At 35.8% G+C, this 16410-nt stretch overlaps 1 protein-coding gene across 2 annotated transcripts in view; it reads left to right on the top strand.

Moving 5' to 3' along the window:
• Positions 1-16410, top strand: part of ank3b (ankyrin 3b) — a 170765-nt gene that overhangs the window by 15397 nt on the left and 138958 nt on the right. Inside the window, exon 1 of one of the 2 annotated variants that reach the window (XM_084433628.1) lies at positions 14084-14214. The exons of the other annotated variant lie outside the window; for it this stretch is intronic. Coding sequence (XP_084289754.1) covers positions 14149-14214 — 66 coding nt within the window. The 5' untranslated portion in view covers positions 14084-14148. Of the gene's footprint in view, positions 1-14083; positions 14215-16410 lie in introns of those variants that run through there. 2 annotated transcript variants of the gene reach the window in all.

The raw sequence follows: 16410 nt of genomic DNA, 5'->3' as shown, positions 1-16410 counted from the left end.
AACACAAGTCTTACTGGTTTGGAACAACATGAGGGTGAGTAATAAATGACAATGATTGGAAATGATTATGCTTTGTTTCCGGTAGACAGTTATGTGTGACTTTCAAGATTAGCCTAGAAAGAAACTTGCCAAAAATGGCCAGACACTTTGAAGTGTTGAAAAGTGTGTGCAATATAACTTTCCAGTTGTCGAGTCTAATCTGCTTTCCCATAAATCTTCATGCTTCAGTGTGAGCCGGCCTCAGAGGTGTGGCCATAATAAGAAGATTAGATTGTTGATAGTGAAAGCCAAAGGGATGAAGCGTCTGTGGTTGATGTGACCTCAGGGGACAGAGGTGCGTCCTGGAGTTGAGCCTACATGTACGGTCATATGAGTTCATGTCTAGAAGGCACATTACTTACCAGACACACCTCCAGTGAGGTCAGGTGATTGTTTGCTTTGCTTTTAATAATCTGTTTGATCCTTCTCAAAATTAAAAAAGCCTGTATGTGTGGCCTTACCATATCTCAGACAGGATTACTGTATGTGTGTGTGTGTGTGGTTCTGTTAAACTCTACGTTATGTAATCCTTGTCCTTGTGGGGACATTTTTTTTGTTCCCCGTGAGGTAAACGGCTTATAAATCATACTAAGTTATGTTTTCTGAGATGGATATGTTTGGGGGTAGGATTATGGTTAGGGACAGTATATAAATGATTATGTCTATGGAAAGTCCCCATAAAACATAAAAACCCAATGTGTGTGTGTTTTTCTAAGGACACTTTTATGGATAACAGACCCCCCCCCCCCCATCCCCATCATGGGCAGTGTACACAGTGACATCACCACTTACCACAGTGACATCATCAACAACATTATAAATGCTCAATTACTTGCTGTCACCGCTGATGTCAGAGGTTACTGTACATCATGAGGTCACGTGTTAAGCCTGAACCGAGGACCTCAGTATCACAACATCATTGTTGAAACTCAAACATGGTGTCACATTTCTTCTTCTTTCAGAATAGTCTATTGTACAGTGAAAGAGGGCTGGTCGACAATAAAGCCATTATTTTTTTTCCACAATTATTTACACTACCTGTCAAAAGCTGTCCAATGCTGGATTCATTTGATCAAAGATACCGTAAAAATGTTTTATTGTGAACTATTATTACAGTTTAAAATAACTGTTTTCTATTTTAATATATTTTAAAATTAAATTTATTCCTGTGATGACGAAGCTGAATTTTCAGCATCATTACTTCAGTCTTCAGAGTCACATGATCCTTCAGAAATCATTCTAATATGATGATTTGTTGTTCAAGAAACATCTATATATATATATATATATATATATATATATATATATAATCTTATGTAAATTGTAGCACACAGACTATTTGAGTAAATCTTAGAGATTATGGAATGATGTTACTGTATCACCCGGAACACTTTAAGAGACAAAAGATAGGAGACGGCTCATTTAATAAAATTAAAGAAAATCATAGGCTGTTCTGCTTTACCGCTCAAAGTAGAATTTATTATTATTATTTTTTTGCAGATGATTGGAAGTCCAGCTTTACAGTTAAATAAGCATGACCTGTTTGTTTACTCTTGAATACTAACTCACAATAGTTGGACCTGTCTGAAAAATACAGTTTGATAGCGTGACTTGCACAATTTACAATACTGTTTTTGTCTGATTTTATTCCTGATTTGAAATGGGATGAATGTAAAACATATCACTGACAAACTGTTTTCATTCTTCCCCCATTTTAAGTTGTTAGCAGCTGTGCTTGCATGACTTGAAAAGGGACTTTGTCCGAACAACACAAGCATGTGAACTCAATCCTCACTTCCTTCAATGCACAACAACAATAATCAGTGCAATGCAAGATATTCATCAGACATTTCTCTACACATGCACACACACACACAGAAATTGATCTACTGTGACTGACAGCAAAATCAACAACAAAAGTGAAAATGAAATGCTTGGAAAACCAGAACTAGCAAAATTATAGTCACCATGAAATCAAAATGGGCAATTCTTATTTTTTTATGGAATATTGCTGTATTTATTTTAAATCCATGCGTTCTTGTAATCTTTAACCAAAACAACTTCCCCTCCCTCTTGCAGCGACATCTCTTCTGTTCTCTGATAATGTGTTTTACTGGTGTGAGGGCGGGACAATCTGTCGCTCACATGATATCGACCAATAGCAAACCACAACCATCCAACCAATTCCAAATATGATATGACACAAAAGACTATAACAACTTCTGCTTTATGGTGACTTTATATTTAATGTAAACAATGGCAACATTTTTTTTTATTAAAAATATAATGTATTCAAGTTATTATTCAAACTAACTTGTTTAATACCAAAAGTGCAATATTTCTTTATGCAGATTTTATTAAACCACAGTATCTTTCACTGTACTGTAATGTATAAATTTGGCTAGTCATGAGATAAAAGCCTAAAAATAATGCAGTGCTGTAATAAGTCACTGTAAATTGATGAATGCACGTAAATGGGGTAATGTGAAGATGGGCAATTTGTATGACATATGATTCTCCTCAGCGCCAGCCAGTGGAATCAAATTCTAACCCCATTTAGTCTGATATGATTATATATGATGCGTCATGTCATTTTCTGATATCCTGCTTAGATTTGAGCGGCTTCAGATACATTCTGCAGTCCTGTTGTCGTTTAATGTTGTAGAAATTCTTGCTTAATACAAATGCCAGGTATTAATAATACAACAAAATTCAAGTCATTTTCGAAGCATGGGAACTAACGCTCCTGCCAAACTCCCTGTGGCTGTTTAACATACTGTTGATTCTTTCTGCATTACACACCTTGCGTACACAAACACTATGGCTTTGTTTCAAACCATAACTGTCTAAGGCAGCTAACCTTCTAGGTAGGGTTATATTACCAAAATTTCACAATTCTCCATACCAGTTTCTACCGCTGCGTAAACAAACGTTATTGTACATAGTCCTTTAATTAAAAAGTTAAATATTGATATGATTATGAAAAACTAAGTGGGACGTAGACTTCAAGTATTTAAGTTAAAAATATATATATAAATGAATAAATACACAATTTTTTAATTGGAATGTACCCAACTTTTACCCAAAAGTGTTCTAAAACATCTTGCTAACATTCTCATTAAGCAATGAAAATAATATTTCTGAATGTTCTTTGAACGTTCAAAACATATATTCTTTTTTAAAAATTATCTTGGTTATACGAACATTAAGGAAACATTCCATGGGATAATTTTGCAAACATTATGCCAACGTTACTTTTGAATGTTCTCAAAACTTTCTTAAACAACATTCTTAATATTTAAGAAAATGTTAGCCGAACATCCAAAACTGAAACGCTTCAGAATAAAACATGAACAATGTATAGGCTAACTAATGTTATTACATTGTAATAACAATGTATGAACAGTGTTTAAATAATGTTTTTGTGCTGATGTTTTAACAACATTATTAAAGACCAGATAACTTTGAACTAATGTTCTGTTCATAATTTTGAGAGAACCTTGCCAGAACATTAGCCAAAGTTCTGAGAATGTTACCTGTAAGTCTCCAACATATTTGTTAATTGAGTAATGCCATTTCTTTTGCTTTGTCTGTCATTTTGGATTAACTTTTTCACTTCATTTTTTCAATGCATTACAGAAATTTGGACAAAAGAAGGTACCTTAGGCTACATAATCTATCTTTTGAAAAAGCCTTTGAAACTATGACACCTTTAAATACCGTCTAGGTCACTGCAAATGTCAAACATTTACTATTAGTGAGACAGTTTGGTCAGTTTCATTTTAATTTGGTCAATTCTCAGTTTGAATCAACTTGTCTTCCAACTTGCAAGTCTTGGCTAGTTTTAATGCGTGCACGCTATTTTTTTATTCAGTTATTTCGTTTTACTTTCATATTTGTATTGTTCTGGAATGTGACGTAACTTTCAATTCACACAATAACACAATCCACTAATGCTGCCACCTGTGGACTAAACTGCTTACTACAGATAATGTTTCTACCTACAGTATGTTTACACTAATGATTGATGTTAAGCCTAAGCTCAGATATTTGTAGTGAGAAGGTGTGGAGTGTGTAATTAAACAGATCAAAGATTTCTGATAGCTGTGATAAAAAAAAAGTCTCTGTGTGTTCCCAGAGGACTGTGGGAGATAGTGAACTGCCAAAGACAGATAGTGGAAACATGTTTAGTCATGCAGATGAACTTGTATTTTTGCTTATCAGTAGCTTTTCTATCAAAGTATTAGGGCATGTTGTCATGCAATTACCTTGTCAAAACAAATTATGCAATGAACGGCTTTGCTTGTCACTTGATGAATCCATACAAGACTTGTTGCCTGTTGCAATGTTTCTTGATCTCAGCTCAAATCTACCTGGGATCTTTTGATTATTGTGTGAGTTTTTATTTTTTCTTAAGACCAAGAAGCCTGACGTTCACCTCAGAAGAACCTGGATAATGCAGGCTGCTGTGTGACATTCCACATAGAAATATGTGGAATTTGTTTGACATGTGAGCAGTTTCCCAGTGCTTCTCTTGTCTTAGAGACGATTATGCCGAGTTCACACTGAATGATTTTAGGCCCGATTTTCGCTCGCCGGCAGGTTTTGTGAGATCGCTGACAATTGCCCGAAATCATAGGCAAATCGGTGCTCGTTCACGTGAATGACAATCACGCAGTGTGAATTTATCAAAGATGCTATCTGAGAGAATCGCCAACGCCCGTGAGATATTTGGCATGCTAAATATCTGGACCTGACGCATTTCGTGTGAATTCTGACTGAAAACTACATCGGCGATGACCTACAGCCAATGAGAGAGCCAGATACAGGACAGCGGGATGTTCGGGGAGGAGTTATAGACCAGAATATCGGTATTTTAATAGATATATTTACAATTGTTTCAAACAGAAACAAAGCAGAAACATTTGCTTGACCATTGCAAAATGATCTTGCGTTATTTCCTTTCCATTTCACTTCTCGCGTGTTTGGTTGTGAAACGTAGTTTGCGGACCAGTCAGAAGTTGTCGGTGATTCTTTCTTTTGTAAAGTCATGCAGTGTGAAACCTCCTGTCGTCGATCCATCTTGCAGTGTGAACACCGCAGCAACTGAACGTTACCCCAGATAGTCGTGCAGTGTGAAAAGAACAGTGACAACTACTTTGAAAATCGTGCAGTGTGAACGCGGCATTAGATGTCGGGTAAACCTTTGAGCTCAAAGCCTGCTCATAATGTTGCTCTAGTTCAATGTTTTCCAACATGATAAGAGGTGTGTGCTCAACAATCAGCACCGATCACTCGGTCCACAAACTGGAGGAGAGCGTACCTGTAGGAAAGACAAATCACACATGAAATCCCTTTTAAATCTTTTGATTTTGAAATGATTATTTTTGATGATTTTTCCATGTTTCTCCTCTAGAGTTTCAACAGAGATCTCAACAATCTCAAACGCTTTGATTTACCAATTTTTGAGTTCTCGGTATGAACTCTCAGACATTTCTCATCAAGTTCTTCAAAGACCTACTATCCACATCCATCTTAAAGTCATCACGAAATCAAAATTCACGCTATTTACTTACTACTTTGTATTTACTTACTACTTTGTATTTACTTACTACTTTCAAACCTACTTTGAAATACGTCACAACACTGAAGTAAAGTCGTTTGCAACTTTCGTTTCACTGGGACCTTAAAGCTCTTAATCATTCTTTTTAGCAAAATTGACCCTATTTACTTTGTTAGCGCATATTACTAGTCTTTTGGTGAACAATTAATCCTTGCAAGTTAATACACAGAAATTTTTTTTTTGTCGTGGTAATCTTTAATCAAAATCTGAAAAGTTACTTCCGGTCTGGAATGGCGTTCCTACTCTGATGACGGCAGTTTGACGACACTCCCCTCCAACCGTCAGTCTGCTATGAGCGAGGGATGGAGAGGAGGTGCGCTAAAGTAAAACCCGTCCTATTTTCAATATTCCATTTCACTTTGAAATACGTCACAACACTGAAGTAAAGTCGGTTGCAACTTTCGTTTCACTGGGACCTTAAAGCTCTTAATCATTCTTTTTAGCTTAAAGTCGTCATGAAATCAAAATTGACCCTATTTACTTTGTTAGCGCATATTACTAGTCTTTTGGTGAACAATTAATCCTTGCAAGTTAATACACAGAAAAAAAATGTTTGTCGTGGTAATCTTTAATCAAAATCTGAAAAGTTACTTCTGGTCTGGAATGGCGTTCCTACTCTGATGACGTCAGTTTGACGCTTGGGTTGAAAACGCTTAACCACACTCCTCAAACCGTTGGTCTGCAATGAGCGAGGGATGGAGAGGAGGAGCGCTAAAGTAAAACCCTGCCCTCTAGTCAATATTTATTTTCACTTGGAAATACGTCACAACACTGGAGAAAAGTCGTTTGCAACTTCCAGTTCTCAGGGACTTTGAAAGGGTTAGTTAATCTAAAAATGGTAATTTTAGAATGAAAAATGTGTATATATATATATATATAAGCAATATCATACATGTAGGCGTGCGATATGGCTCTATATCAGCTCGGCTGTAGGCACGAATAAAAAAAACGTGTGTCTGGCAAGTGGTGTTTTTTTGTTGTCTCACTAATTGTACCATTGGGTTCTGCACTCCTATTGGTTTTTGATTTGACCATTGATGCCTGTGCCTCAAAACTTCTGACATTGCCAGAATTTTGTAGGAGGTAAAATTTGTTCGCAATGGTCATTAATCGGCTGTTGACAAACATGTCAAACTAGCGATCAAAGACTTCAGATTTTGGCCTAGGATCAGAGGAATCTTTTTGGAGGATTCTCAAAATTTGTCTCAGATGGCCAAATCGTGGGCAAAATCGTACAGTGTGAACCTGGCTTAAACCACATCAATGTGTAGTTTATGATTAGGTTTTAGGTTTCGAATGATTTGTTTGAATAATCTGTAAATGACCAAACCGAAATAAATGAAAAAAAAAGAAAAATTAAAATTGGATCTTTGGAAATGTGTTTTAATCTGAGTGGTCCGATCTGATTATTATTACCAAACAAATTGTATCATTCTGTGTAATGACTGAAACATCATGCAGTAAGAGGTATTGCAGTTATGTTATACCGCAAGAATTATGAATTCATCTCAGTCACCTCTCTCTTCTCTCTCCGCACTACTTTAATATTTCTCTTGGCATCATGTAAATATACATTGCCAGATATTGACTACACTGTCTGAACAAATAAATCAGGTTTCATTGCTTGTAAAATTATAGTGAAGTGACAGTACTAAAGACTTTGAATTAAGTTTGAACAAAGCCTTAATACTGTCCTGTCAGTTGTTTGTGTGCTCAAGTGTTTTGCTGTGTTTGTTTGCACGGTCAGTCAAGTACTTTCACACTGTATGCAGAAAAACTGTAATAACTGGAAAAATCTGATATCTTTTAGCAAAAGAGCTGCTTCAGTAATTTGTTCGAGAGCTGCTTTCAATGATTTGCTAGTTTTAATAAACCGTGTCACTGATCTGGCAGGTGATTTCACAAGAGGATTGCATCAGGACAAAAAACGCTGTTCACTAGAAAGCAGTTTCATATTATTTCAGTGCAGCTAGGTTCAAAGAGATGTGAAGTATACAAACACAATTATACGACAACAAATGAAGTCCAAAAAAGGTGAATTGTCACTTATTTGCTGGGAGATATATACTATAAGTATATAAGCAGCCAGAATACGAATACTAAATATCTTTAAAAAAATTGAGTTGGGTTAACTTACTTGCAACATCTCTGAACACTTTAAGTTCCCTGCGTTTTGTTGGATGCATTCCGTTGTGCTCTGTCTAGCTTGAATGCAAGAGCACGTCATGTGTGAGTGACTTGGGAATGTTCTGGATTCAAGCTCTGTGCACATCTTTGATTACCGCAGAAAATTATTTTCATTTGTTCGTTTGTTTACACTAATGCACTTAGAAGTCTATAGTGCAAGTGTTTCTGAGATTTTAAAGCAGATTTTTTTTTTTCTACAATGCTATTAACAGTTTGTACTAAATTTGATATTTGACCTCTAAAGTATAAATACAACTTTTATCTATGGGCATTCAGATTAACTTAAATAAAAAATTACATGTTTGAATAACATTATCTTGTCAAATTATATTTTTTGAGTTGAATAAAAGCAGTTTTAAGATTTTACCAGTTGAAACACTTTTTTCGGTGACATAACAAAACATTTATACCATGTAGTCTCACCATATTAAAATTCTTGCTGGTACCGATACTAATTCTGTTATAGCCGATACACTGTAAAAAATTTGTAACACTGCCCAATCAAAAATTTCAATTGACCGATAACATCTAAATTTTTCAATTGGCCCAAGTGAAATTCTGTAAATTCTAAAATTAAATGTACAGATTTTCACTTGGGCCAATTGAAAAATTTAGATGTTATCGGTCAATTGAAATTTTTGATTGGGCAGTGTTACAAATTTTTTACAGTGTAACCGATAATGGCCCATATTAAAATTCTATGCTATTTTTGCATAAATAAACCAAAATTAGCCTTTTTATGTGCAAGTGAATTTAAGCATCACAGCATTGTAATGTACAGTGTGAAGAATGTATATTCATTTTGAGATTTTCTGTTACATTTAACAGTGTATTAAATTATTATTATTATTTTAAAATGAAGTGTGTTAGATGATTCCAAAGGTGATCTAAATGTAAAAATAAAAAAAGACCACGCACAACTAAATATCCAAAATACTGATAAATTAAACCATCTCTAATATTAATAATTGTGCCATGCTCTGTCCCAACAAATTGAAATGATTGTTTGTGGTAATTGTTAGCATGTCACATACTGTCAATAGTGTGTAACCTATATTAAACCTTGAACATTCCTTTTAGTATATAATAGCTTATCTCTAATTACCTGTTTATTATGCTTGCAGCAATCATTTTATCATAATATGCACATAATGGAAACTCGTGTCTTGTAGGAACAGTGAAAGAGGAGGATGGGTTCAGTAAGTCTCAGTTTTGCCACCTTTTGTTAGGTATGACGCTGCCAGATTGAATTAAGGGTGAGAAACTGCACTACTAGTGGAGTCGTTTCATTTTTTACTGAGACTTCTTAGGTTTGGTGGATGATTATTTGCCTTCTTTTCTGGTGTATAATTAATCGTTTAGGAAGTAATTTAAAGTCACAATGAAATCAAAATTGACGGTTCGTCTTTATGGAATTTTTGAAGTATTTATTTTAAATGATTTATCCATGCACACAATTTTTTGACCAATCTAATCTTTAACCAAAATAACTCTCCCTCTTGCAGCGACATCTCTTCTCTGATGATGTGATCTCTTCTCTGACTTGTGCGAAGGCAGGACAACCTGTCACTCACCAATAGAGCCATAGCAAACCACAACCATCCAATCTATTCCCAATGGACAAAGTCCTGCCCAACTTTTGTTCTTGTTCAAGAAGCCGTTTCATTCGGATATATACTAGGGAAGAAAAGACAATCGCAACTTCCATTTCATCAACTTTAAAGGGGTCCTTGATTATGATTTCACTTTTCTAACTTTAGTTAGTGTGTAATGTTGCTGTTTGAGCATAAACAACATCTGCAAAGTTACGACGCTCAAACTTCAATGCAAAGGGAGATATTTTATTTTACAGAAATCACTTTTTAAGGACTACAACAAACGGCTGGTTGGGACTACAACAAGCTTCTTCCTGAGTTTGTGACATCACAAACCCTAAAATTTACATAAACCTCCGCCCTTGGGAACACGCAACAAATGGGGTGAGGCCCTTTTGGGCTGCTTTAGAGAAGAGGAAGAGTTGTTGTCGCTGTTTTTTACAACCCAGAAAAAGTGTGTCCTAAGAATGCTGAACTTAGAGAGGTAGAAATTTATTTTTAACACTGTTCCTGAACATTATAACCTCAACGTTTGTCTGTGCGCTGCACATTTTACGGAGAACAGCTTCCAGAAGAGAGTACAGTGCAGGCTATACTCACAAAAGCTTCTCCTGAAAGACGTAGCCATTCCCATTATGTCTGTACAATCTGTTGTTCATGGATCACAACTTGTACTGTAAGTATGTCTTATTATTTGTAGTTGTGTTTTCTATTAACAGTTCCAGTTATAAGCTATATATAATTGCTCTAGCTCTGAGGTAAACGAAGGGCAGAGCTTTACCTCCGCTCGCCTGATAACTAACATTACAATATTGATGTAGTGTTTACTTTAGCTTTTGTAAGCTCTTGCTTTTGTAATCAAATATGATTCAATGGTGGATAACATCGTATCTAAACATACCACTTTGAAACGTCCTGTGAAATCCATGCTTGAAAGGTCCGTGCTTGAAATCCGTTCTGCATGATCGTTAGCACTGTCAGGGTCTGAATCGGGCTCGAAATGGTTTGAGATTGACGCCATCTTTAAAATTTACATCTGAAGAGAGCTTGCGGTTATGAATGGGCGCCACATTTCCCGAACACACACTAAGCGCAGCCAATCACATCAAAATGAGCCAGCTGACCAATTACAGCACATTTTGTTTTTCGGAAGGAGGGGCTTCATCGAAAAGTACGCTGTCAACCAGACTTGGGAGAGAGGAACTGTAATAATATCAAATATTTGAAAAATAATGCATTTTCTGAACAATCAAGCATGAAAACATATTTTAGACTTTGTAAAAGGGCATAATAGGACCCCTTTAAGGCCTGAAGTGTACAGTTTTCCTTTTCTTTAGGCCTATATGATGGAATATTGTACATACATATCAAGCAATCAATGACAGACATAGGTTTTTTAATTCAATATCATAGTGCCAAATATAATGAAGACACATTTGACATTTGACACATACATTTGATTTTAATAGAAGGATCTCTACATATCTGTGAGCTCTATATAAAGGGCAGGGTGGTATTGTTTATGTCATAACATTCAATTTCCAGCAGAGGACAGACTAGAGAGGCTTTTCTTTGATATACGTGTTTTCATTTTAAATCATAATGGACATACAGCTACATAAACACTCGGCACTCTGAAATGGTTAATATTCATGGAGATGGGGACCACAAACCAGAAAGAGAAGACAGTTGCTGTATCTCTCCGTTACAAACTCACTCATAAAGAATGAATCCATTGTTAAAGGTTCAGATCACATTTGTGATGTTCTTGAATAGTAAATGGTGCTGCACTCAGAGGAGAGACAGCGATGAGTAGGTAATTGTTCAGCATTATTCAAATGGTGACTGTGTTTGTAATCGCACCAGCATTTTGACAGCCTAAGTGATGTCTAAGCAAAATGTTGTGCAATATAAACAGCCCACATTATACTTTCTCTACATCTCCATCCTTTTAACTTCTTATCACATGCTGTGCAACTGGAAAATTGGATCACATGATGCTTAGCAGCTTCCATGCTGGTTCCTCTCTGGAGGTTGAGTAAGCTGTGCAGTTTATTGTTCTCTGGCCAGAGGCGTCGCACAGACACTCCAACTAAGCGTTCCCTTCCTTCATTCACTGCTGGTGTAATAGAGCACAACAGTATGGAGTCTGACAGTAAAAATCACTATCATTGTTTCTATTGAGGAATCTATTTTTACCTTGAGCTCAGAGGTTGTTAACCAATAATAGATGCTTCTAGAAGCCACAAGTCAATGTGACAAGTCAATCTTTTTAAATATAATCGATAATTGCCTAATTTCCTTTGATGAACTACATACCCATTGTCCTGAAGAGAGAATCAGATAATTTGCTGGTAATTGTGTCAAAAACTTTTTTTTTTCGTGTGTTTGTGTGTGTGTGTGTGTGTGTGTGTGTGTAATATACTTTATTCTAAATTAAATGAACTCTTAATTGATCATGATGACTTAATCAGTAATCAATGGCTGTCAGTCAATAGTTTTACATTAGGGATGCACAATATATCGGTTATCGGCAGAGTTATTATAGTTTACTAAAGCTAAAACAATAAAAAAAAAACTTTTGTTACTCCAAATAAAATAAACTTAAAATATCATAAAATATAAAAAAACTTCAGCTAGCAACATTTCTAGGTAAAACTGAAAGTAATAAAAACTATGTAGTAGATAAAAAAAAAAAAAAGACAAAAACACAACAAAATTATACCTTAACTTCTAAATCTAAAAATAAAACGAATTGAAAATATTAATAAAAACTCTAATAGTATGCTACTGATAACACTATTAATTGTTTAATTTGTTGTAATTGGTCAAATTTTTTATTATTTTTACATCTGGTTAGTCTTTAATTATACTGATCATTTATTAACACTGCATCTGTAGAATAAAATGTATATCTCATACTTAATATTTATTTTTTCACATTTCAAATTCATGTGTTTTAAAGCATAGAATTTAAATCTGAGGATTTAATTTGAAAACTTTTATTAATATTTTATTATCAATATTTAACTGATAATGTTTATTATTAAATTATTTACACTAAATGTAAAGGTGTAAATGTAATTTATACAAAATATAAATTTTTCTTAATGTACATTATAATGTTGTGATGCAATTTACATGTAGCATTTACTGTACAATTAAAGATTTTTATTTTTAGATTTTTATTTTTAATTTATTTTATGTTGGTTTATCAACCAAAACGTCAAAATAATTATTGAAATTGAAATATTATTGCATCACTAGCCGCATTTCCATTACCCTTCAAATTGCGAATTGGAAATACGCCCAATGGAAACACGTCAATTTCGCAAAAACTCCCATTTATCGCAAAAAAGTTTTTACGCTTGCGTGAGGTGGTTTTTCAGGCAATTTGAAAAAGAAATATTTCGCAAAACTGCAATGGAAACAGTTCTTTATTAAATTCATATAAGACAAAATAATTGCAGCAATAATGGATTCTAAACCTCAAATAAATGCCACAATGCCTCGAAGCAGATATGAGGGAGAAACACCCAGAAACACCTCAAATGTGCCGCTCACAAGTATAATAAGGGTCGTTCCTTAACATTAATGCTTGAAAAACACACATACATCTCCTTTGATTAATAATAATGGCCAGTGCAGTGGCTGGGATATAGTACATAAACCTACCAACGTCCGTTGCCATGGTTTTTGGAATGATTTTACTTATCGCGAGAGGAAAAAATTAAGTTTTAGTCGCATAACATCGGTTAATGGAAACGGCGTCATTTCGCAATAGTTTTTTGTCGACATTTAGAAAAAATCGCAAAAGTTTTGCGCAAATCTGTTATGGAAACGCGCCTACTATCTTTTATAGTACTGGGATTTTTTTATAAAGCTAAATCATGGCATACAACTCTTTATTGAGGATTCGTTTGAAATACTTGAGACTTGCATTACCAAGGCCAGTGAAAAGGTGTATGGTCACTGTCGCACTCTTTTGTTACTTCTTTGCAAGAAGCATTGCCACATAATGGAGATCATCTACTACTGACCAGTAACCTGATCCCGCTAGGTTTTGGCTGTCAACTCTTCTTATACTGGCATTTCACTAATGGCCAAGCTCAGAGACAGCGGGTGTGCAATTTCTATCAGCAGGCGTTAATCAACTATTAATTAACCATTTCTTCCAGCCTGTGTTCAGTTCACCCCTCTTATTTGTACGGGGGTTTCTCCATGGCAATTGCTTCATCTTTGCGCTCCTTCTCCACCGCCCTCTTTCTCCACTCCCCTCTCTCTCTCTCTCTCTCTCTCTCCCTCCCTTTCGATGTTTGGCTGCTAGGGAAGAGCGAGAGTCTCCATCAGCACCATTCACTCTGTGAGAGGAGCACCAGTGAATCAGTATACCCAACTGTGTTGGTCAGGGAGAAGTGGGCAGCTGGGTCAGAAGAACCAGCCCACGGATCTCTCTACCCACTTCAATAAAAGCTCCAGTGGTTTCTCCTCCCCCGTCTCCCTCACAGTGACCTGTGGCGCGTGTAGGAACTGGCACCAACCAAAACACTCAAGTGCTGTTTGGACTGAGTTGTTTGAGTGCGTGTTGACAATCAAGAACAAGAGGGCACCAGGTATTAGAGCGGCTTGCTTCTCATGGACTCTTCTGTAGTTCTCTCAGCGCTCTCTCAATGTTGGATTAAATGAAAGGATCTTTTGTACAAGATGAGCGAAGACGCCAAGGAAAAAGGGACCGGCAAGCAAGCGCTACGCAAGAAGAAGAGCAAAAAGGTAACAGGAAAACTGCTTTAACAGCTATTTCTTTTTCAGGAAAATGCTCAAGGCTTGTTTAAATCCTCCTTTTATTGCATTTGGAAGTGTTAATGGTGGTTGTTGGTGTTTGAAAGCATTAGGCTGAGGTCTGGAGGAAGCTTCTCTTTTGTTCTAGAGCGACTGAAGGGGTGTGTTCAGTGTGGCATGGTTTTGTTTTGAAGGGATTTGACAGTGCACTTTTAGGGGGAAAACAACATAGGCGCTGACTCTGAAACAGGTTCTTCTCTTTGTTTGGAGTTTTCCACAGGTGTTAGTTTTGATTATTGGAAAAATATTAATAAAAAGTCTTGCATATATCAGATCAGATTATCTATATGTGCCACTTAATTTTGTTTTTTTAAATATAATATTTTTTAATTATTAAAAAAACTGAAACCTTTGTAATCGTTGATCGGACCTTTTAAAATGTTTTTTTTTTAAACCTTTTATGTTGATTTTGTCATATTAAATCATTTTTGGTTTTATTATTTTAGATAAAACATTTTATAAAACAGGGTACATATTTAAAATGTATTTGCATTTATACATTTTTCAATTACCTTACTTTTATAATGACTAAGAAATGAAGATCGTATGATACACATTTCATTTCAGACCTGTTTCTTTGTATACATCCTCTGGACAGATGTTTTCTATGTCTGTCTCTCTCTCTCTCTCTTGTTCTCTTTCTTTCCCTCCACCCACTCCGTCTATTCTCTGCACGAGCTGTATAATCTACTTAATTGCAGCCATTCAGATGCATTGGCAGAAGCTGTATATCTGAGTCAGCGCTGGGTGGTACTAGCTACGGGTCAGCTCTTTTGGCTTTACAAATGTTTGCTTCAAATGATTCTGAGAATTTGAGGAATTCTCTCTCATTCTGTGTAACGGGTGCAATTGTTTTATGTTGTGAAAGGCAGCATTTAATAAATTCAAAGATATCATCATTCTAATCAGAAATGAAATATGTGCGCGTGCGTTTGCCAAACGCTCTGACGGCTCCGTCTCTCTCTGTCCCAACCTGTTGCTATGCACACTGGGAATGTGTAGCAGCAAGAAGGGAAAATAAGAGAAATTATGAAACCTATTATGTATTTTTTTTATTATCTGAACATGTTTATTAGAGTTTTATACCATAATGCTTGTTGGTAGTGGGCAATATGAGTAAAAACGTATAGAAATTTTGGTAACGCTATTCTAACATGACGTATTTAGATGTTATGTGTAGTCAGTATAGTAATAACAGTAAATCATACATAAGTACAAGCAACTAAGCCTAAACCAAACCCTAACCCCGGGCTATTCAATTGGCGGCCCGCGGGCCAAATGCGGCCCGCCAATCATCTCCATCCGGCCCGACGGCACCAACCTCCCTCCTCCTCTTTTCCTGGCGGTGCGGCAGATTTAGTTTGATACTCGCTCCGATTGACCTGAGAAACGTTTTACGTGCGACTATTTCAGCAGTTATTATATGTGTCCTGAATTTATGTCGACTGAACCAGCGATACCAATCATTCGTGAATGATTCATTCTTTTGGTTCGATTCTTTCTAAACTCGCTTGCATAACTGTGCGTTCACACCGCCGCCGGCGAGAGCGTCAAAGTGGCTGGTCAGTAACGGTCTAAAACTATTCGGATTCATTCGGATCGCTCCGTCGCTGAATCATCTGAAGCGGTTTCCCAGTCAGTACAGTAACAACAAATAGTTGTGTTTACTCTCGGTCCCGGACACTATTATTGAACAGCGTTGCGACAGCCATGGGAAGCGTTTCAGTTCGACAGAAACCTCTCTGTTACAAACCACAAATCACTCGATGATTTAACTAGTATTAAATCGGATGAAACATCCTCAACATTCCCAACAATACTGATGAGGAAAGCAGGAGAAACATTGTGCATGAACGAAATTAGAACACTTTAAATCCCCTAATCACCCTTACAAACATTTACCATGAATGTACTGTAGTAATTTACTATGGGTTGGGCAGAAATGTGCAATATTTATATTGAATACTATGTAGTAATAAATAAATATAGTAAATATATATATTTACTATAATATTTTACAGTATAATTATATATATATATATATATATATATATATATATATATATATATATATATATATATAATTGTATAATTAATAATTGCATTAGATTTATTAGGTGGGTAGAG

Source organism: Rutilus rutilus, assembly GCF_951802725.1.
Source record: "Rutilus rutilus genome assembly, chromosome: 16".
NCBI classification, from domain to species: Eukaryota; Metazoa; Chordata; class Actinopteri; order Cypriniformes; family Leuciscidae; genus Rutilus; species Rutilus rutilus.
The sequence above is the reverse complement of the archived record's forward strand: the minus strand, read 5'-3'. Positions and strand labels throughout refer to the sequence as shown.